General features: G+C 44.3%; 1 protein-coding gene across 6 annotated transcripts in view; it reads left to right on the top strand.

The window, feature by feature from the left end:
* PPP3CA (protein phosphatase 3 catalytic subunit alpha) overlaps positions 1 to 24,411 on the top strand; it is a 246,615-nt gene that overhangs the window by 145,689 nt on the left and 76,515 nt on the right. For all 6 annotated transcript variants that reach the window (XM_088453222.1, XM_088453221.1, XM_088453224.1 and 3 more), the window contains exons 3-5: positions 21,348 to 21,472; positions 22,667 to 22,778; positions 24,176 to 24,321. In XM_088453222.1, coding sequence (XP_088309348.1) covers positions 21,348 to 21,472; positions 22,667 to 22,778; positions 24,176 to 24,321 — 383 coding nt within the window. The remainder of the gene's footprint in view (positions 1 to 21,347; positions 21,473 to 22,666; positions 22,779 to 24,175; positions 24,322 to 24,411) is intronic.

Here is a 24,411-nt window from a genome sequence, read left to right as displayed (position 1 = left end):
GATGGTAGGCATCTCTGTACAGTGGCTGCAGCATTAGCCTGAATTCTCACTACTGCCGCGTACAAAGATGCAGTCGCATCGGGATTAGCGTCCACCTCTTAACCAGGCCCAGTATTTGTCAGTTTTCTTAATTCTTCTTATTGCATAAAACAATAATTCATGGAAATATAGGAAGTAGGTTATCAAGAAGAGAGATCTTCTGAAGAACTCCCTATTGCTCGAGTGATGAACCCATCTACAGATGTGTCCTCATACAGCTATCCTCCAAGGACGTGCAGTCAGGGGAGCCCTGTCATAATGAGTAAAATAATATAAAGAAGATATTTATAACAGATTCTGTGTCATAAATATCTGCTTTGCATTATTCTATCATTCTCTAGTATCTCTAGAGTTAAAATCAGTCGGGAGGCAGCTAGAGTTCTGCCTCTTTCTGACAATAGAAAATCGCAGAAGCGGGGGCTGGGCCGTACCACGGGCTGTAAAAGCCCAGTAAAAGAAATAGGGCAAAGCAGCACCTATAGAATTGCCCAGGGCTGGATTAAGGTCTGTGGGGCCCCTGGGCAACAAACTTGTGGGGGCCCCTATATACCACCGTTTTTCGTCACCCTAGGATTTTTTTTTTCTATTCACCTTAATGCCCCTCTTGCAATGCCCACTGTAGAAGTGCCCCTTATGCAATGTGCCCAGTAATGGTCCCCCATATACAGTGCCCCCTGTAGTAGTCCCCCCTATGCAGTGCCCCCTGTAGTAGTGTCCCTTATGCAGTGCCCCCAGTATTGGTCTTCCCTATGCAGTGCCCCTTATATAATGCCCACAGTAGTGGTCCCCCCAAAACAGTACCCCCAGTAGTTGTCCCCCTATGCATTGCCCTCAGTAGTAGTTCCCTCCTATGCATTGCCCGCAGTAATAATCCCCCCTATGCAGTGTCCTTTATATAGTGCCCCCAGTAGTATTCCCCCAAAAGCATTTCCCCCAGTAGTAGTCCCCCCATGCTCTGCCCCCAGTAGTAGTCCCCCCATGTTCTGCCCCCAGTAGTAGTCCCCCCTATACAGTGCCCCTATACAGTGCCCCAGTAGTCCCCCATGCTCTGCCCCCAGTAGTAGTCCCCACCCCCACACACACACAAAAAAATAACATTAAAAAAAAAAAAGAAGCTTACCTGAATCCCCGCTCCTTACGCGAGTCCCGGCTCTTCTGTTGCACGTCTCTCCCATCATCACCAGTTGCGAGGGGGGGAGCAGCAGCCAATGAGAGTCTGTCTGACTCTCATCGGCTGCTGTTACACACAGCCGCCGGCGGCAGCTCTGTGTATGTATGTCACTGTGTAGTGTGGACTGCGCTCACTGCGGTCTACACTAGCGGAGACAGCCCACCGCTGCTAGTGGGGGCCCCTCCGTGTGTGGGGGCCCAGGGACGACCGCCCCTGTCGCCCCCTCTTAATCCGGCCCTGGAATTGCCACATAGACAGGGAGGTGCTTTCAGTCCACATGAAAGCACGCATTTGTCAGTCAGGCTGATGTGATTGGATCTGCTGTCATCACTGGGTGGGCATTAGCGGCGGTGGGACCCGGCACAGATTTCTGGCATGGCGGCAGGCCTGGATCTGAGAGTACCCAATTTAAATTTTGTTGGATCCCCACTTTCCGAGGAATTCCAGCCCTGGGCTGACTAGTTTAGGGGTGGTTAATGTGATGGGAGTGGGCCCCCTCGCTGAGTGTACCACCTACTATGGTATTATCCCCCGGGCTGGTTCAGCCTGGTGCTGGTTACTGTTAAATACGCTGTTTTTTTTTTTTTTAAGTGGGGTGGGGTGTTAACCAGTCAGTGCCTCCCCAGCCATTGACCTCACAGCACGTCACTGCTATCCTCAATACATCACACAGTGCAACATGCCTGGCGTGAGAGAGCCACCAGGTCCCATGCAACTCTGCTAGCGTCGGGCATCTTTTTCTTTGCACTGCGATGCAATTAGGATGCACCAGGTGACTGTGCTGTTTATTAATAAGTTTGATATGCGACACTTGTATATCTGTATGCAACGAAGTCTGTTGGCCTGATTCAGCAGAGCACACTAGTGCAATGCTGAACGCAGATTCCCGATGTTTGGGAATCTGTGCAGGCGCAGGACCCATTCTGTGAGTGTGCAGACAGGTCCTGTTAACTCGCTCGCAGACAGTCAGTGATTGACAGTCTGCTGCCATTTGTGGGCGGGAAAGGGGCGGCGATGCCCTCCGTTTCCCGAAACTGAGGCGTGTTGCCGCCGTTGCGTGGGAGGGAAGAAGCTAGGATCTCCGTAGGTTGGCAGAGATTTTCTGGCCTCTTCCTCTAAACTGCGGTGCTGACTGCGGGACCCCATGGGTCACCGCTGCCGGCTGATGTTACGCAGATTATCCAATGCTGCATTGGAAAACGCAGCTCGGACAAATAATGTACAGGAGGGTGATGCCTCCTGCTGCATTACCATATCTGCAAGGGTCGCAATTAGTAAGCTGCCTGCGTGCATACATCGTATATCTATAGCCCGCGTGCATATATCATATATCTATAGCCTGCGTGCAGCTTTTGCAATTACGATCCTTGCAGAATCAGGCCCTGTAAACTGAATTTAACGTGGAAAAAAGCCGCAGCCAATGCATCGTAACACTTCACTTGCTGATTCCTTCAGTCACACAGATTTACAAGTGTCGCTTATCAAATGAATCAGCGCAGTCTCATGGTGTGTCCTAATATATCGGGTTGCGTCTTAGATGTATTTTTGGCAAACAAATACATAAAAAAGATGCCCGGCACTAGCAGAGTCTCACAGGACCTGGTACGCCAAAAGGGGCTGTTTGCTGCAATTGCACCAAAGATGTGTGAGGACACATCTGTACCGTAGGCTGATTGAAACAGTAGAAGGAAGAGAATGAGCCGTTCATCACCAAATTCATCACTTTTTATTTCTTGTCAGCAAAATGAAGGTACAGTATACAACATCTTTCAGAAAACAACAATAACCCTGTGCACTTGCATAAACACAGGTAACTACAGAACATTTATTTTACATTGTGTATATACAAAGACATACCTGACTACTAACTGGGGCCCCTCCAGCCGGCCCGGGTTCGGGTAAGTAGTACCCGCTTCTCCCTACCCCCTCTTTGCGCCCCTGCTGCTGAGCTGCCTCTCATGTGGTTGTATATAGTAATTGTAGCCACTAGACAATCTCTTCTTTTGAATCCAATATTTTAGTAACATTGGATCCTAGAATATAAACTAAATCTAGATCTCTGAATATATAAGTAGGCTGTATTGTTTGCATGGCTGTGAAAGTGAAAAGAATGCAGCTGTGTATAAGACATAAAATGAGTCTGTTGAAAGCAAAGTAAATGCACACATGTCTGCTACTGCTGCGCCTGATATTCCCTGTGGTCGTTTTAAAGGCTCTCAAACCCTATAAGGCAGGTTATTGCCGTGCGCTTGGATTTTTGTCTGCATGCACTAATTGTTTTCAGGAGTCACTTGGGTTAGCTGTTATGAAAACATTGAAAGCTTCTTTGAGTTACCTTCCTTTTGTTGTTGATCTAATCTGTTTAATGCAGCCTAGTAAGAAGACTTGTTTAAAAGAAGACATTCTGCATTAATAGGCTGCTGCATAAGTCGTGTTATTTCCTTTGGGCCTGATTCAGAGATGGATGCAGTTGCATTCACAATTGCAATTTTGGATGCAGTTGACTTGCGAAAATATGCTTATGACTCAGCCACTGTCTTGTGTACAGAGACGCCCACTGCCAGCATCTCATATCTGCCGCTTACTTCCAGAAGACACAACATCGGAAATATCAGTCGCATCATCGAACTTCTGAGCAACCCTATGGTGTCTCAGAATGTCCGTCTCATTCGTAGTGGCTGACTAGGACATGCCCAGAAAACGGTGGCAACATGCCCGCATTTCTGTAGCCACCCCATTACCTCCCTCAAACAGTCACTACTTGTCACTCACTTTATGAATAAATCCTCACTGTGTCCGCCATCGCTAATCAATCACCTTGCGTGCGCATTGCGGCTGTGACGCATGTGCAGTGACAAAAATCGACCCAATGCATCCGTCACGGACATTGGCCCTCATTCAGAGCCGCACGTTAACAACAGTACGCTCGTTGCGTTCCGATGTTGACTAACCGCGCATGCGTCGGTGTTACACTGCGCATGTGCGTACGGCAGATTGCGAGCTTTTTTTCTCTCGTTCCTAAAATAGCGTACAGGAAGTGACATGTCAAATGTGATTGACAGAACAGGGCGTTTTTGGGTGTTGACGGGGGTGGAGATGGAAAAACGCAGGCGTGGCGAGGCGTTTTTGGGGCGTACATACATTAGCAGATGCAAACGTCAAATGTGTTCGGACCGTCACATACGTCACTGGAACATCCTCTTTCCCTTCAAAATGCTCGCACAGCTTAGGGTCTGGATTACTCGACCACATTGGCGATGGCCTTCTCCTCCGTCCCGGGACTCCATGATGTTGCAGCGATTAATCGCGGGTGGTCACAAAAGCAATTAGTGTTGTATTGAAAACCGGCTTGGTATGTGTTTGGAAAGCAGTTTATTGGGATAGCACAAAACCGTACGCAGGTGGAAATCATACCTGCTAATGTCAGGATTACACAATCAATTGGCGTACATTTTTGGGGGTTTTTTTTGGCCTCAATTTGTTGTTTATGGCCTATTGTGACAATAATGTCATCATGTTTTAATTAGCTCCCCTTTTTTTTTTTAATGTGGAATTTGCATCGTTATGTGATTTTTTAAACGTTCCTTCAAGAGGCCTTTTTTTTAAAAAAATTAAATGGTTTTTGGTGTCCTTTTTTGCCTTTAGGGCCAGGATTAAATGTAACCCATTTGTACAATAATGTCACAATACAATGTCAGATTTTTATCATAAATTTATTGTTTAAACACAAACCAATTGGCATAATTTTTTGTTTTCTTTTTTTCTGGCAAAGATACTTTTTATCAAAAATAAATAATCAATAACTGCTAACATAAAAGTACAAAAATAAATTAAAAACATTTCACAAGAAAGGAGAGGGAAGTTTTGACCAGAAAGGAATATGAGCCAAGCACAGAAGGAGTGTGGGAAAAGTCGCCATTGTTGTCACCGTTTTTTCGCCCGTTTGGATGGGGGAGGGTGGGCGCCAGACCGGGTCTGGGATGCCATCGGGCTGGCCTGTCCAGAGGCAGATGATGTGGCCTCTGGACTAGGCACAGGGCTAGGCACATTTGGAGGATTGGCTGATGTTGTGCCAGAGGTGGAGGATCCTGATGTTCCGGCAGGAAGGGAGGTCGGCTCCACCATGTGCTGGCGAACGAGCTGCTCCAGGGCATCGGCGATGCGGATGTTGGCCCTGGTATTTTCCGCCAGGGCCTGACCAATGGTCACGTTGGCCGCAGCATTTTGCTCCAGGGCCTCAGCCACCCGTATCAGACTGGCGTCCATCCTCTGCAGAATCTCCGTATGGAAATCCGATTTGAAATTGAGTTCTGTGAGGAGGCCCACTGCCTGCGAGGGGGCACGCCCTGGACTGGCTTCTGCAGGGTCCTCAGCCGGATGTACTGGTTCCTCCCCTGCAGAGCCAGCAGAAATTCTGCGGCCAAGGCTTCCCTCTGGAGCAGACTCATCCGCCTGTGTCTCTGTTGGAAAAATGAGAAAAGAGTCACATTAGAATCTACATATTGGCACAATAGCATTTCAGAGTTGGTGACATCACAATACTTACCTGGGCCAACATGAGGAGCCGCAAAGTCTGGCATGTCCGTATCCATGTTGGACACGCCAAACACCTCCACAGGCTGCACACACCCCTGTGCCAGCTCTTCTAAATCCGTCAACTCCAATGACACAGGGGTGGGACCCCCACCTGTCCCCCTTGCATGCCTAGCCCTGTCCGCGAGTTTTTGCTTTAGGCGATATTTGAAGTCGCCCCATCTGTGGGGAAAAATGGAAGCCATTATCCTTTGGTTTAAAATGGGGTTTGTTTTTAGGGGGGGCAAGGGTTTACTTACCGCCATTTGACATCCCGGGCTAGACGGACATAATCACCCACTCTATTGACAGCAACAGCTACCTCTTCCCACATTCTCCACTTCTGGCTTAGACTCATATTCCTGTCTGCCTGTGGCAGGATGTCCACACACTTCTGGATCAAAACCTCCATCTCCTTTCTTGTGAAATGTGGCTGCCTTTTTTTTTTGGCCGCTTTGGCCGGAATACTGGGCCCAGCAGCCTCTTCCATGTCATCCTCCTCACCTATTTGTGTAAATTTACAGAATTCACAAAATCACAACTTGCCTAATCTTATGTTTCAAATTAATCGTTGATAGAAAATGCATGAAAGACTTACCGCCTGACTCTTGGGCATTTTTTCCCTGGTCTGTCGCCATGTCTGAGGTCCAAACAAGAAATACACCAGAATTTGAATGTGTTTTCGTGACGTATTTATACATGCGTCCTTATTTTGCGGCCGCATCATTGATTGTGCGGCCCTATGATCCCTCCTTAATTTGTTCGGGAAACGAAACACTATTTATGGCTTGGTGTGTCTCAAGTCGAGGTGGCGTTTTTGGATTGTTGGAGGTTATCTTGGCTGGAGTTTATTGATTGCGTAGAAAGGAGTTGGAGGTTGGAGATTCGTTTGTTGGTTAGATTTGCGTTTTTTTTTCCGTTATCTTTGTTGGTTTATATTTTTGGGACCTCGTTTCTTGATTTGGTAAGTTTTGTGAAGTCTAACTTTTGTTAAATTGTTGTTTCATTGTGTTTCGTATATTTTGTAATTTTTGGATCCCTAATTTCTTCTATTTTAGATTTTGTTTATTTTCGACCCCAAAGACCTTTTGATTTTGCATCTTAGATATTTGCTCTTGGTAAGTCCATTTTTTATCTTGTATTTGCAAACTAATTAGCGCATTTTTAGTAGTTACTCTTGTGACTTGTATTAGCGAACTAATTAGCGCATTTTTAGTAGTTACTCTTGTGACTTGTATTAGCGAACTAATTAGCGCATTTTTAGTAGTTACTCTTGTGACTTGTATTAGCGAACTAATTAGCGCATTTTTAGTAGTTACTCTTGTGACTTGTATTAGCGAACTAATTAGCGCATTTTAAACAGCTTAGTAATCATTCTAACTTTTTGGTGGTTTATCTTTTGCTTTTTGAGCCAACATTTTGACCCGTTTTGATGTACTGTGTTAAATGTCGCTTTGCGGTTTTGCTAAATGGGTGTTTGGCATATTTTAACTTTGGTCTAGCACAAAATTTATAAACAAAAATGCACAGAGTGAAATGTGTCAAGTAATTTTGGTGTTTATTTTCAGTTTGGACGTATCATGACAATACCCCGGCATGTAAGCAGCAATGGATGGTATCATCAAGTTAAGTTGTTTTAATATAGTTTTGGGGTGGGTCAAAAGCCTTACTTTGAAATCTTTGAATTTCAGGTTGATCTGGGGCGGATTGTTCTGGCCATGCTCCCGGAAGCCGACCAACCTCAATCTCATCCCAGGCGTAGGCATCGTAGGCATGCAAGGCCCCAGATATTTCGAACACGTGTCACCCTTTTTGGAATGCCCGATGATGAGGTTTTAAGACGCTACCGTCTACCTCCCAAAATCATCATAGACACTCTCTCATTAATAGAAAGTGATCTTGAGCGGCAAATTGACAGTCCAACAGCAATACCACCACTGACGCAATTTATGGCGGTGTTACATTTCTGTGCCTCAGGATCGTTTCAAACAACGGTGGGAATAGTGGCGGGCATCTCCCAATCCTCCTTTTCCCGGATCCTGAGGGCAGTGATGGAGGCACTTTTCAAGCACCTCCATCATTTTATTCAAATGCCTTTGGATATGGGTGCCCTTAGTGTGGCCAAGGCCAATTTTTACCAAATAGCTGGCTTCCCACACATCATAGGGGTTGTGGATGGTACTCACATACCACTTCAGCCTCCAGCACGGCTGGAGGCAATATTTAGAAACAGGAAACACTATCACTCCCTGAATGTAATGGTGGTATGTGATGCCTCCCTCCAGATCCTGTCCCTGAATGCAAAATTACCAGAAAGTGCACATGACTCCTTCGTCATCCGGCAATCAGGGATATGGCAGAAATTAACCAACCTACAAGCTGGTGATGCGTGGCTTCTGGGTAAGTGGAGACCTTTAGTACATAACAATGTTAAGCTTGATACACAGTGTTCCTGATGTTGTCTCTTATTTTTCACAGGAGACAGTGGATACCCTTGCATGTCCTGGCTGCTCACTCCTTATTTGGCTCCCACACCAGGCCCACAAAGTGAGTATAATTCCGCACTTACAGCCACCAGGCAAGTGGTGGAGCGCTGTATCGGCCTTTTAAAAGGCCGATTCAGATGCCTCCACCGCTCTGGTGGCGAGCTCATGTATTTGCCGGATATGGTGTCGAAAATTGTGGTCATGTGTGGGATATTTCACAACATCGCCATAAGGAGTGGTGTCCCAATGCAGCCAGAGGATGCCTTACCTGAGGATGGCCCCCCCGAGGTTGGTCGGAGGTCAGTATGTGGGGGGGCCATACGCGATGATGTGGTGGCCAGATTTTTTAGGTAAGTTTGACCAAAACTACAGTGTTTATACCTAATGTGTTTGTGTTTGTTTGCGAACATGTAATTTATTTTTATTTTTTTCACCATCTTCTGTTTGTTCACATAATCTTTGCCACTCCAACGCTCACTACTTCCTGCTACCCTTACCAAACCTGGATCTGGTGATTTTGGGCATATATTCTGGAACCCATATCGCAACGCCATGTTTGTGGAATCATGTTGGCATGGTCCTTCGTCAACCAGTTCTTGATTGTTTTTTTTATTTAAATATTTTATTTGTATGTGTTGTATTTGAGATTATCACTGTTTTTTTTTTTTTGGGGAGTGACCACTTTGATTTCTCATTTATGTTGTGAATAAATGTTTGGAGAGTGAAATGGTCTTCCTTTTTTTGGACGTTAACAGCAAGTGTAACCAGGTTAACACACCTTACATTTGACTAAGGGGTAATCCAGTACTGACACCAGTTGATGTAAACTGAAATATGTTTTCAGGTTCCCAACCCACACCAAAAGGAAGCCTGTCCAAACCTTTTGGATTTTGAAGATTGGCCTAAGCAGCTTGCACACCAACTAGGAACCTGTAAAATGTCGAAATATCTAATTGACACTACACCCAAAAAGGGAAATGACATTGTTACTGTTATGTGTTTCTTGTGGCTGTTTAACATACAAATACAAAACACAATCTAACTTTTAAAAAAGGGAAATCCTTGCAGGAACAGTCTACTTATGTCAGGGAAAACTATTTTTGTTTTGGAAAAAAAGAATGAGCCAGAACGTATATTAGAACTAAAAAATGTATTTAGAAAACGAAAATAAACAAAAAAAACTACTGGCGAAGGATGCCAGACAGCCGGTCAAGGCCCACAAGAATGCCAATGACATGTTGGCGCATCTGGCCAACACATTCGTCCACCTCTTGTCGACGCCTCTGTTCCTCTGTGGGTGAGAAAAGTGTGTGGATTAATAAAACAATAGGGAATCCACATAAAAAAAGCAAAAACACAACGAAATCACTCCTAAACCTAAAAAAAAAAAACCAAAACAAAAAGGGGGTGCTGCCAAAAATACAAGGCCTATGTACAAATTCCCACAGGTGTGATATGTGTATGTTGAAATCAGCAGGAAGAGGTAAAGGCAAACTGCTAAATCACCAAAAGTAAACCAAACAAGCACGAATAAAGGCACGACACATGATTACATACAAACAGTTTGTGGTTAAAAAAAATGTGAAAGAAAAACATACCGGGAGCCAAAACGGGAGCTCCGGAAGTCCCTCCATGTTCTTCCTCGGAGGAGCCTTCATTCCCCAAAGAACGGGGAGGGGTAATAACGGACTCCGGGGAGGGGGTAATTGGAAGAGGGGTGGGTGGAGGAGAGGGGGAAGTGGGACGGAGGGGAAGGAGGCCCGACAGTTCCGGGAGAGGGTCTTGGAAGGCTGGGGAGGAGTGGGGTATAGGGGAAATATTTGGGGTGGAGTGTTGGCTGGGGGTTGGGGATAGTGGCCGGGAACGCCGTCTGGCCGGACGGTGACGGCGTAGTCTTGGCTGTCCTCCTAAAATATGTCAAACAAATTGAGGTTAGTTTCTGGGCAAATCCGGGGCCCAAATAAAAAAAAAAAAACCACCAACAAAAAACATGCAAATAGGAGTAGAATGAAAAAAACAGAAATAGAGGGAAAACAAGCACACGCAGATATGAGGACAAATAATAAATAGGACAGACAGGAAAACATGCACACGCAGATATTTGGACAAATAATAAATAGGACAGACAGGAAAACATGCACACGCAGATATGAGGACAAATAATAAATAGGACAGACAGGAAAACATGCACACGCAGATATGAGGACAAATAATAAATAGGACAGACAGGAAAACATGCACACGCAGATATGAGGACAAATAATAAATAGGACAGACAGGAAAACATGCACACGCAGATATGAGGACAAATAATAAATAGGACAGACAGGAAAACATGCACACGCAGTTTGCCCCACAAACACAAACATGAAAACCACAATACATAACACTTACTTTCCAGGATCTGCATGCGAAAGCATGCCAGCAAGCGGGGCGTTCGCCGTTGCAGGTCTGACCACCTGCGCTCCAGCTGCCCGATGTTGTGGCGTGAACCCAAGGACCGCAGGCGGGACCGTGCCTCCGCATACGCGGAGCGCTTCTGCCGGTTGGTGATGGGTGGAGGCTGGCTGGTGATACGGCAATCCATCACCTCCGTAAGCACCAGCAGCTCGCGCCTGGTGAATGCGGAAGCTCTCATGATGGCAATGGAGTTTTTCATACAAAACATTTTTGATAAAGTGTGCAAAAAATTTCTGATTGGCTAATGTATTTTGGAAATTAACAGGAGCAATTTTATTGGTTAGTGTATGAGTCATGTGTTCAACAGGGCCAGAAATCTCTGGAGAGTTATGATAGGCTTGATGCAGTGACATGCGTTTGCAAATTTAAATAAAGAAATGAACCCCGGAAAATATGCGGGGATCCACAGCAATAGAACAATTGTTTAATTGTGGTTCACATGTTTTTTGAACAATAAAAGCGAATGTTCCATCCGTACGTATTCTGCGGGTAAACACAAACACGGACAAGAGTAAAGTTTCTTGCATTGTGTTGAAAAAAAAAAAACAATTAAGCTAATTGATACATTGATTGGCATGATACGATTGAGGGAGGTAGGCAGAATAAAGGAGCAGGTAATCGACATCTGACAAGGCCACTTCCGGTTTCACTTGTGCGTGCGTTCCCTTCAAGCCATTTCGGGGATGTACGCTCGCTATTTCGCACGCTCGTTAGTTAGAGGAGGGGTCGCCTGAGTTTAGGAAGGAATTTTAGATGCGAACGAAAATACGAGCGAGCCATTGAATTTAAATAATTTTGTACGTACGCCTAACGTACGTGCGCCCGCTTGCGAGTGGGTCTGAATGAGGGCCATTGTGTCCTCCTCTGAATCAGGCCCATTGTCTTTGCAGGTGTTTTTCTGTCCATCCGTGAACTTATTTTCATTTAAAATAAGTGTGCTGTAGTGCAACACCTCCCAGCTGTCCCACTGCAACTTGGGATAATCCTCCAAAATTGTAATTGTTATGCTATAAGTGAATCTGCTGGCTGGTATGTATGTGCGTACTTGCTCTTTCTTTCATGCTACGTATTAAACAAACTAATTGGCATATGTATTTGCACTTCATATTACTGCCTACTGAACAGGGGTATATTTATAATGGGTGCAGGGTGTGTGGGGAACACCCTGCACCCATAAAACTTACCTCTCTGGAGTCCCATGTCTGCTCTGGTGTCTGCGCCCGTAAAAACAGCTGGAAAATGGCCTCCGCGGCCATTTTCCCGTCGCATGCGCAGTACAGGGAAAATGGGCGCAGCTGCCATTTTCCCGGTGACCTGTGCATGCGCTTTAGGCTCTGGGTACACTCTAGTGCCCTGAGTCTATAAGTGCGGCACTCCCCATTCACCGCTCAGTGTGCAGCCGGACAGAGAGGAGGGGTCCCGTGTCGGAGACTGCACATGGGCCCCATCCTCTCTAGAAACGCCCCTGCTGCTGAAGCAGATTCACCAATCATAAGCATGCGGTCTCCTTCCTAGGTTTTATACTCCTATATAATAACTTGAGGAAGGAGAGATCACTTGTTAATGTTATAAGAACCTTTATATAAATGGGACTGTAAACTGTGAATGCTACAAATGTGTCCTCATACGTCTAGCCTCAATGCGCCAGGTGCCGTGTCGTAAATGAAGCACAATGGAACTTGGCATGGAAAAAACTGCGTCTGCTGCATTGTAGCACTTCATAGACAGATTCAGAATCAGTCACACACAGATATACAAGTGTCGGATATCAAATGAATCAGTGCAGTCTTCCAATGCGTCTTAATCACTTTGCATTGTGACTAAGACAGATTTTCGGCCGAAAAAGACGCAAAAATGATGCACAACGCAACCACCATTATACAGGACCTGGCCCATCAAGAGGGGCTCTTTGTCATGACTACAGCAACAATGTATGAGGACACCTGCATTTGCTCTGTAAACAAACCGTACTGAATTAGTGTCAGATTTGCCGTTGGTGGCCTTGAGTTAGGGAAGAAGTTAGGGGGGAGAGGCCTGGATATCAGAACTCTTCGTCCACAGGTCTTGGAAGTTGACGAGACCTGGTCAAAGGTGTGGAGTCTAACCTGCAAGGAGGTGTTCGCCAGTGACCCCTCCAAGCGGGATATGGGCTTAGCTGCACCTCCAGGTATCCAAGCCCTGTGGGAATACAGACTCAAATATCAGTGGTCCTGGGGAAGTGCCTAGCAAAGGCACTATTACACAAGCAGTTTCATCTGAGGATGGCACTTGAGAGGTACTTGGGATTGGCACTTGAGAGGTATTCTAGAATCGGCACTAGAAAGAGACTCAGGAAATAGCGTGCTGATGCACCTTTGCTCCACGTGGTGACACCCAAGGAAATCACAAGTGGTGGCATGTGGACGCACTTTTGAACCACGGGGTGGCACTCAGAATCACAAGTAATGGTGTGCAGACGCACTTTTGCACCACGGGGTGGCACTTGAGAGAAATACACTGAGCGGCGTGACCTAGAGACACACAGGATAAACTTGTAGTTTGTAAACACAGGATCAGCATGCACACCGGTGCAGCTTTGAGGCACACAGGAGAAACTTGTAGCTTGTAAACACAGGATCAGCATGCACAGTGGTGCAGCTTTGAGACACACAGGCAAGGATGTAATAGCACTGTCACTGGAAGTAAAGCACTCAGGCAAAGATGTAAGTAGCACTGCTGGTCTGGGAGACTCTGGTAATAATACACAGTTAGGGATGTAATAGCACTGTTGCTCAAAGGGAACACTGGAGACCAAGACCGGCTTTAGGGGTATTCAATCAGTGCGGTCGCACAGGGGCGCCACCCATAGAGGGCTCACCCCTCCCAAGCATCCCGATTTCAGCGGGACAGTACTGTCCCGCTGTTCCACTTGTGGGCCTAAGTGGCCCGCGGGTGGTCAGATCGGGAGGCTGGGGACCCCCACCGCCACAGCTGTACGGCGGTGCCAGACCCCCGGAGTGTGAATGGATGCTGCGCACATGCGCGCGGCATCCATTCACTGACGGGGGTGCGAATGGATGGAGTGACGGAGGGCTGGGCTTTACCCCCAGCCTGACGTTATTTGGAGGCATGCCTCCAAATAACGTCACACAGGGGGTGTGGCCTATGGTAATTAGGTCACACCCCCAATTGCGGTCGCGCCCTGTAAGGGTGCCTTGTTAAGGGCCGGTACAGGGTGCACCGACCCCTGGAGCCGGCCCTGCTGGAGACTCTGTAAACAAGTGAGAGAACCAAGGGAACCTGGACTAAGACTACTAGCACACTAAGAGTGACAGTTGTTGATCAGGCAACTTCCTGGAGTTCTGGAGCCGGATATATACCCAGGGGTAGCAGATGATTGGAGCACAGCGTCAGATGACCGAGATCATGCTACCATTGGTTGGGAGGCATTCACATGATAGGAACTGTCATGGCGGCGCCCATGCTGGGAACTCTGATCCCCGACACACACAGCCGACCATGAAAGTCTGCAAGCACCTAAGGCAGAATGCACAGCACCTCGCCCATCACTGCACCAGACGTATGGCTGAATTAGAAGTCAGGGGAAGCCGGCGCAGAGGTGAGAGATAGCTGATCCTAGGCTGAACCCTGACAATTAGAGCATAACCAATTCCTACTATAGACATTGGCACAGAGAAAGAAGGGTGAGGAGCAAGTTGCAAAGTGTGCTACCACACCCCCAAGATGGTGTGGTGGCAGCACACTTGAGTGATCAAAATTCCCCCCTAATAACAGAGTCCGAGATCTCTTGGCAGCACTGAACAGAAACCCAACTCAGTAAATGAGTATATAGTGTTTGCATGCTGCTAAGGTATTTGCAGACAGTTTGAAAGATTTAAGGGGTGATGTACTGCATCAAACCAATCCGCTTTTACCTCTCATTTTATAAATTGTAACTGATAAATGCTTGCTGCATGCTGATTCGTTGCTGCGCGCAACTTGTCCATTCATTTGACAATGTGATTATATGATCCATTTATAGTCTAGTAAGTATGGATTTTTGCACATATGTCTCTATTTATTTGAAATACATTCCTGCAGCTCTGCTCTGAGGTTCTACTGCAAAGTGACATCCCTGCCATTTAGCTAATTGACTTGGAAAGCAAGATGATAACCCCTTAGCTGCCAGCCAATCATAAACATTTGCCCACACTAGCCACTTTTGATTGCGTTGATTTGTATTTCCAATGGTCCATTCATTTCAATGAGGATTCCAGTTTAGTGGTACATAAACACCATGGACATGAATACATTGGGTTTTTTTTTCATTTTGTGCCTAACTTTCCTGCTTGCCAAACTGTAGTAAAACTGTAGTAATTGGCCATAAGAAGTGGAATTTTGACTAGTGAGTATGCCAAGAAAATTCCCACTCACTGTGCCATACTGAATCAGCCCTATTAAGTAATAGAGATTGTATATACACTCAAGATTTAATTTTAATGTAAAGAGCCGATGCTTCCTCATCAAGAAAGGGAGAGTTGGTTCCAAATATGGGGTATATTTACTAAAGTGAGTTTTTAGAAGTGGAGATGTTTCCAATACAACCAATCATATTAACATTTATCTAGCACCTTTTAGAATATAATAGTTAGAATCTGATTGGTTGCTATGGGCAATATCTCCATTTCTAAAAACTCACTTTTTACTAAAGGTACCTCTATGTGTGCTGCACTCTCCTTGATCAAGCAAACCCTGTTGTTTTTCATACATGCAGTAGCGACCAGAATAAAAGTGTGTGATGAGTTGAAATATATATGTCTTATGTTCTCTATTAGGAAATCGGGTCACTCAGGTGTTTGTGTTAGCATAGACTTGCCAGCCACTTAAATCCATTTTCTCCTCTTTTGATTTTAGAGTGGAGAAATAAGGATAATAATACTCTACATTCTCATCAGTTCCAAAGTTTGCATTGTGGCATTAATTTTACAAAAGATTTTTAAAGTATTCAGTATTAACTATGTTAGTAACTATTAAAAGTAAAGATTAAAAAGGACATGGATTAATTTATGAAATGGTATATTTATTTTATGTACATTATTAACATACTTGCATATTAGTAGAATGCATATATATATATATATATATATGTGTGTATATATTATATATATTTATTTAGTAGGTGCATAATAAAGATCCACACACAGCTGTTTAGGTTTAAATTAAATTGAATGGTGCTTTACTGTCAGCATTTCAGGAACAAAATGATAAACAACATAGCCCCTGATGCAGGGCACTACCTCACTGCTTGAACTTTGACTATAATTGGCAGCCAGTCTCTTGTAGTCCCAGTCCTGTCTCGTACAGGTATAAACACGGCCTCCTGGCCTTTACACAAAGTCTCTCTTGTGGTCTTCACTGCCTGCCTTGCAGGTCTTGACACTGGCCTCCTGGCCTGACTTCCACAAAGTCACACAAACAGTCTGGCGGTCCTTCCTGCCTGACTGCAGGTCTTGACGCCAGCCAAGCCTGGCCCACACTGACCTCCAGGCAAACTGGGCTCTGTAGCTGCCAAAGTCCCACTTTTCCTGTCTCCTCCAGCAGCCTAACTGGTCTGCCTCAGTCCTCCCTTGACTGAATCCACTGGGTACGGGCAGATCCCTCCAGCCCCACACAGAATACATAGCTAACCATCGCCACCTAGTGTGATATTGCCACAATATATTACAGCTCTTTCATCAGGCGCAGCAAAACATAACCTGTGTCTGACGAAAGCGCCGTAATAATGCCGTTGAAATTAGGGGTGAGCGGGTTCGGATTTCTGAAATCCGAGCCCCCCCGATCCGAGGCCGATCCGAGTCAGGCTCGACTTTTCCCGCCTGACTCGGATCTGAAATCGAGGCAAAACGTCATCATCCCGCCTTCCGGGTCTCGCGGGTTTTGGATCCTATATAAGGTACCCGCGTCGGCGCCATTTTCTCACTCGGCTGTGGACAGTGAAGAGGGAGGGTGGGAGTTAGGGCTGGCTGGGCTGTGTAGTGTAGTGCAGAGTAGTGTTGTGCTGTGCTGTGCTGCGCTGTGCTGCTGTTGTCCACTACTTCAAAGTCCATAGGGGCTGGCTGTGTTGTGCTGTGCTGCTGTTGTTAATAGGGGCTGTGTCCACTACTTCAAAGTCCATAGGGGCTGGCTGGACTGTGTTGTGCATTCAGTTCTCCATAGGGGCTGTGTCCACTCCAAAGTCCTGTGCAGTGTCCCAGTCCTAAAGGGGTGCTGTAGTGTTGTCCAGGGGGTGCTCTGTCCATCAGGGGTGCTCCCCCCAAGTGCTAAAAAAATAATATTTTTTCTGTGTTTGTGAATTGTGTGCGCAGTAGCCGCACGTGCATCAACAAAGTAGTGCCAAGCGTGCGTCTGTGTCATAAGTAAAGGACCGGCTGGCTTGACCTTTAAAGGGTGCTGTAACCCCCAAAGTACACTCTAAACCAAATAACAAAATATTTTCTGTATTTGTGAATTGTGTGCGCAGTAGCCGCACGTGCATCAACAAAGTAGTGCCAAGCGTGCGCCTGTGTCATAAGTAAAGGGCCGGCTGGCTTGACCATTAAAGGGTGCTGTAACCCCCAAAGTACACTCCAGTCCAAACCAAAAAAATATATATTTTCTGTGTTTGTGACTTGTGTGCACTGTGGCTGCACGTGCATCAACAAAGGAGCAGCGCCAAGCGTGCGCCTGTGTCCCATAAGTAAAGAGCCGGCTGGCTCATTTCTTAAAGGGTGGTGTAACCCACAAAGTGCACTACTCTCCAGCAAAAATAAAAAAATATTTTCTGTGTTTGTGTGCGCTTTAGTCGCACGTATATATCAATATAACATAAATGGAGGACCAAACTTTCTCCGATAAAAATAAAATAGGGAAAGATCAAGAACCACTTCCTCCTAGTGCTGTTGCTGCTGCTGGGAGTTGTTCATCATCCCAGAGAGGAAGTAGGAACACCACCACTTTTACTAAACAATTGACCCTCCAACAGTCCCTAGCGATGAGGATGAAGTACGACAGCAGTCATCCTGAAGCAAAACGTATAACTGAGGCCTTGACTGCTATGTTGGTGTTAGACGTGGGTCCGGTATCCGCCATTAGTGCAGTGGGATTTAGACAATTGATGGAGGTAGTGTGTCCCCGGTTCCAAATCCCGTCTAGATTCCACCTGCATCCTCAAAGCAGCAGCGACAAGCGTGCGTCTGTCTGTTAAAGGGTGGTGTAACCCTCAAAGTGCGCTCCACAAACAATAAAAATATTCTTCTTTTTTTTTCTGTCTTTGTGAAATGTGTGGGCTGTAGCCGCACCTGCATCCTTAAAGCAGCAGCGACAAGCGTGCGTCTGTCTGTTAAAGGATTACATCGGTGACAGCATCCAAGTAGGCATGTCAGACAGTCCGTACCTGTACTGGCAGGAAAAAGAAGCAATTTGGAGGTCCCTGTACAAACTGGCTCTATTTTACCTGAGTTGCCCCCCCTCCAGTGTGTACTCCGAAAGAGTGTTTAGTGCAGCCGAGAACCTTGTCAGCAAAAGGCGTAGGAGGTTGCTTCCACAAAATGTGGAGAAGATGATGTTCATAAAATGAATTATCAACTCTTCCAGGGAGACCAGCCTCCAGAACATACAGAGGGACCTGTGGTTGTGGATTCCAGCGGGGACGAATTAATACTCTGTGAGGATGAGGATGTACACAACACTGAAGAGGGTGAGGAATCGGAGGATGAGGACGACATCTTGCCTCCGTAGAGCCAGTTTGTGCAGGGACAGATTAATTGCCAGCTTGTTTTGTGGGGGCCCAAACGAACCAATTATTTCAGCCACTGTCGTGTGGCAGACCCTGGCGCTGAAATGTTTGGTTTGTTAAAGTGTGCATGTCCTGTTTATACAACATAAGGGTGGGTGGGCGGACAATTCCATCTTGCACCTCTTTTTTTTTCTTTGCATTATGTATAGTTTGGGGCCTAGTTTTTCAAACTGCCATCCTGTCTGCCACTGCAGTGTCACTCCTAGATGGGCCACGTGTTTGTGCCGCCCACTCGTGTCGCTTAGCATAGTCATCCAGCTACCTCGGTGCAACCTTTTGGACATAAAAACAGTATTGTGAGGTGTTCAGAATAGACTGGAAATGAGTGGAAATTAAGGTTATTGAGGTTAATAATAGCATAGGAGCAGAAAAACACACAAATTCTGTGATTTTAGCTGTTTTTATGCTTTTTTAAAAAAAAATACAGATCCAAAACACAAAACCCAGAACCCAAAACACGGAAGGGTGGTTTTGGCAAAACCAATCCAGATCCAAAACATGAAGAAAGATTCAGATCCAAAACCAAAACACAAAACACGAAAAGTGGCCGGTGCACACCCCTAGTTGAAATGTTGCCTACCATTCTGCTGTAAGGACTAATTATTTTTATTTGTTGGGAATGCCGCACCAAGTTCTGCATATTGCAGCATACCACTGGTCATTTTGCAGGCACCCCACAAAGTCAGCAGTATTACACCTTGAGTGTATATATGTGTGTGTGTATATACACCGATCAACCATAGCATAGTAGGTCCAATTCATGCCACCAAAGCAGCTCTGGTTTGATCCCAAAAAGAACTACTGTAGCACAAGTTGCTGAAAGGGTTAATGCTGGTTTTGATAGAAAGGTATCAGAACACACAGTGCATAACAGCTTGCTGCGTAGCCAGCCGCAGATCGGTCAGAATTCCCATGCTGACCCATGTTCACCACCTAAAGCACCTACAGGTGGCACGTGTTGACGGCTGAGTGTAATATGCATTGTTTGCCTGTGGAAGAGATGGCACCAGGATGCACTATAGGAAGAAGGCAAGCTGGTGGAGGCAATGTTCTGGGCAATGTTCTGCTGGGAAAACCTGGATTCCGGCATTCATGTGGATGTTACTTTGATACCACCTACCTAAACATTGTTGTAGATCACATACACCCTTCATGGCAAAAGTATTCCATGGCCTATTTCACCAGGATAGTGCACCCTGCCATATTGCAAAATTTAGTTCATTAATGGTTTGAAAAATTGTTCTGGAATATGACAAAGAGTTCAAGGTGTTGACTTGGCCTCCAAATTTCCCAGATCTCAATCCAATCCAGCATCTGTGGGATGTGCGGGAAGAACAAGTCTGAGCCATCGAGGCCCCACCTCACAACTTACAGGACTTAAAGATCTGTTGCTAACATCTTAGTGCCAGATATCACAGGACACCTTCATAGGTCTTGTGGAGTCCATGTCTCAATAGGTCAGAGTTGTTTTGGCAGTACAATGGGACCTATACAGTATTAGGCATTTTTTTTTATGTTATGCTGTTGGTTATGGGTATATAGAGATGTCTGGAATTTATCTATGTTTCTCACCCCTCCCCCATTTCCCAGACCACTGTTTCTCTTTATTACTATCCCTTCACTGTCTCCTGTGCATCACTGACACTGGTGGCAGGGGTCGGAGTTCAGACTAGCTGTCACTACATGCCAATGTGATACTATAATTTTCTATCAGCAGTCAATATCATTATGTACGGCGCTGCGGAACACTTGTGGTGCCCTGCAAATAAAATGTAGTAATAATAATATATCTATTTTTTGTGTGATAACTGGACTTATTTTTGTGATTGTCTATGAGCATTGGCCCAAGTTACTGTGATTAATGGCGTCCTTATTTTCTTGGGTCACATCAGTTACCAACCTAGTTGAAAATGCAATCCAGTTGACTTCATGCGAATGTTTGACTGGTGAAATCGCCTGTATCTGCCAGTCAAATGTAGATACTATATTAAGAGAGAGCATGTTGCATCCTATGTAGCTACATATACATCTTTCACTTGATAAGTTAGTGTTCTGAAAATAAATGCATAATATGATATACAGATCATCATGAGCATTACCAGATTAAAAAAATTTGTTCCCGAAACTAGTCAATATTGACCACATGGTATATGGTATAATTCAGCCTTTTCTGTATATTTTATGCAATTTTTAAATGTGTTTTTTTATCTGACTTTCATTTCTAATGTTAAATCTTTGTTACACATTTAAACATGCAAAAAAAACGTAACTATGCTCAGAATAATTGTTATGACAGAAGTTGTAGCGATGGTGGAATTCCAGCTGTTGCAAAGGTCAGCAGGTGAGATGGGCATTGTAGCCACCTGTCTCCCTATAATGATGGTGTTTCTGCCACTACTGCACCCACTATTATCTGAGAGCAGGGGCAGTGAATCCGAAACAGGGCTTCACGTAGCATGCATAGACCTCAGCATTCTGAAGACCAGAACTAGGCCGCAGGAGAACACATTGTATTGCTGGGTTCCCCATATATTTAGCTAGGTGTCCTGGTGATATACAGTAGTGTACTGCTAGGATGGGTTTTCAGGTCCTGTCTGATCACCCCATGCTGGAAATAATCTACAGCTGTTGACATATATGATGTGTTGTTGTAGTCGCCCAATCTACCTGCTCTTAAATATTGAACAAATGTGCTCTATGGCTTATTTTATCATCCAAAAGTTTCCACGATACATACATTAACTGTAACTTTGCCTCATTTTGGTGCATATATGATAAAATAATCACATGTAATCTTTCTTTGCAGTGTGTGGGGATATCCATGGACAGTTCTTTGATTTGATGAAGTTATTTGAAGTGGGAGGATCACCTGCCAACACACGTTACCTATTCTTGGGAGACTACGTTGACAGAGGATACTTCAGCATTGAAGTAATTACAATATCCTTTTCAATATGTGATTTGTTAATATGCAGAACCACACATGTGCCATTCATTTAATAGAGTTGGTGTGTTCATAACGTTCATGTTAAAGTGGACCTACCATTCACAGTATGTATGTACATATGTGTCCTCATACATCTAGCCTCAAAACGCCACGCAGCACGACTTGCCTGGTGTGAGTGAGTCCCCCAGTCCCATGCTACTCTGCTATCGTCGGGCGTCTTTTTTTGTCGAAAATTTGTCTAAGTCACAATGTGTTGCCACTAGGTCGCACAAGGAGACTGTGCAGGTTAGTCTGTATGTGAAGCACAATCAAACTTGGAATGGAAAAATCTGTGGCTGCTACATTGTAGCAGTTGGTATACAGATTCAGAGGTTCAGTCGAACACGGATATACAAGTGTGGCATATCATATTAATCTGCACAGTCTGCTGGTGTGTCCTAGTCACAACACATTGCAACTTAGATGCATTTTTGCCAAAAAAAAAACAAAACAACAAAGTGGAAGCTGCTGCCCAAATCAATTTTGCAATACTCTTCAGATGCATGAAAGGGAGGGACACTGGCGTCACTAGGGGGGTGCGGGGATACAAGCCGCACCTTGTGACACCATCCGATACGGGGTGACACCAAAATAGCAGAGCTGCTCTGCTATTTTGGTGTCACCCAGTCATAACACTACTAGTAGTTTTTTGTTTTTTTTGTTTTTGTATTGTTAGTGTAAAAACTTAATTAAAGTAAACCTGCACGCACATGCCCATTAGACAGACCACATACTGTATAATCATATACTGTGTGTGTTATCTATGTAGTATTTTCTATATTGGCCCCTTTATGTGCATGAAGTAATCCATAAATATTCCTGAGTATTGTAGACTCTGCATGTTCAGGCTGGAACTTTCCTTACTGACCTACTGCAAAACTTTGTCTCCTCATCAAATTGTAGGATACCTACTGTACCAGTTTTTAAAACTGCCTGATTGGCTCCGAATGAGCACATAAGGTTTGCGTCAGGCTCTATATCCCATGGTAGTAGGTAATTTAAATAATACCTAGGACGTTTTAGAATTACTGGATAGAGATGTATAGTGTTATGGCTTAGTTTGGAAGGAATCGGAAATGATTGTGAATTATGACAGAATATCATCCCAGAGTTTACTAATCTGCTGTTCTCTTTTTCAGTGTGTGCTGTACTTGTGGGCCTTGAAAATTCTATATCCCAAAACTCTGTTTTTACTCCGTGGGAATCATGAATGTAGACATCTAACAGAGTATTTTACCTTCAAACAAGAATGTATGTATTTATCTCATTGCTTCATTTTGGAAGTTTCCACAGGAATGATATAATTAGGCCCATGCCTGTACCCACTTGTTGGAAAAGGCACAGCAGGCATTGTAGCTTCTAGCTACGGCCATTAATGATCCAATCATTCCAGCTGTAGGCTGGTGTCAGACAAAGGTGAATCATGAATACTACTCTGACTGGAGTGATGAAAGTGTTTGTGAGCTAGTTGTAAAACACCTTTCATTACTACAGTATGTGTGCCAATATATCAGAGTTTGACCACAATCAGTTCAGCAACTATAATCTTCATGTTTTGTGTTATGTAACATCTAAATTCTTAGGACTATATTTACTAAAGTGAGAGTTTTTAGAAGTGGAGATGTTGCCTATAGCAACCAATCATATTCTACTTAACATTTAACTACCACCTCCTAAAAGATAATAGCTAGAATCTGATTGGTTGTTAGTAAATATACCCATTAATGTCTAAGCGCCTGTTCTGCCAATATTAATAATGGTGTATATTATTCACCAATCTTTACTTTGCTAAGATGACTTATTTGATGACATCTGTCAGGACTATTCAGTATAGTCTCATGTATCCCTAAAGCTGCATACACACACAACGATTTTTTGAACGATTATCGTTAAACAATATCGTTTAACAAAATCGTTCACTTTCTGAGTCAAACGAATGATTATCGTTCATGCGCGTTCACGTTTGTAGTTCAGTCAGACTTGTCAACTCAACGATTTTCAGTAAGGGAATATTAAAAAATCGTTTGTAGTTCAAAAAAATCGTTCATTACACTTTAAAAAATCTGACAGATAATCTGACATAAAATCGTTGGTAACAAAATCGTTGTGTGTGTATGCAGCTTAATGCTGATTAGTTCTCTATTCTGTTTGTAGCAAAACAATTTGAATGCTATATATCAACCTTTTTTTATTATAGCAACTAACAGTTTGCTTTCTAATATATTATGTTTTATTTAGACTTTTACAATGATATCTACTTAAAAGGCACTTTTTAAATTGATGATTGTACATGGTAAAAGTCATTTATGTCCAGCAAAACGTATAAGTGCAGAGAACTTCATTATCCTAAATCCGCCCTCTGCTCCCATATTCCACTTTTTGACCTACCCCGTTCATTCTGCACCTACTGGAGTGTGGCTCCATCTGCAAATGTACACTATGGAAAGCATAACAACACCACTATAAGAACCTGCCTACCTTGAATTAAGTAAAAAAAAAAAAAAATTACAATAGCATGTTTAATTGCTCCTTCTATGAATTTTATTTAACAATGGCCACATTTTATTAAAGAAAAAAATGTCATGGCAGAACTGTAATTAGCATTACGTGGTGAATTTCATTGTGTGATTTCCTCCTTTCATTAAAAGGTAAAATCAAATATTCCGAGAGAGTGTATGACGCCTGTATGGATGCCTTTGACTGCCTTCCTCTGGCTGCTCTGATGAACCAACAGTTCCTGTGTGTACATGGTGGCTTATCTCCAGAAATCAACACTTTAGATGACATTAGAAAAGTAAGTGCTACTAAAGAAAACCTCAAAACATCTCATAATCAATTTTAGTGTTTTAATGGCAGTGTTAGGCAGAGAAAACATTAAGTGTTG

The sequence above is a fragment of the Taudactylus pleione genome, unplaced genomic scaffold (assembly GCF_031769625.1).
Source record: "Taudactylus pleione unplaced genomic scaffold, aTauple2 ptg000573l, whole genome shotgun sequence".
Classification (NCBI taxonomy): domain Eukaryota; kingdom Metazoa; phylum Chordata; class Amphibia; order Anura; family Myobatrachidae; genus Taudactylus; species Taudactylus pleione.
Note: the sequence above shows the minus strand (reverse complement) of the source record. Positions and strands in the feature narration are given on the sequence as shown.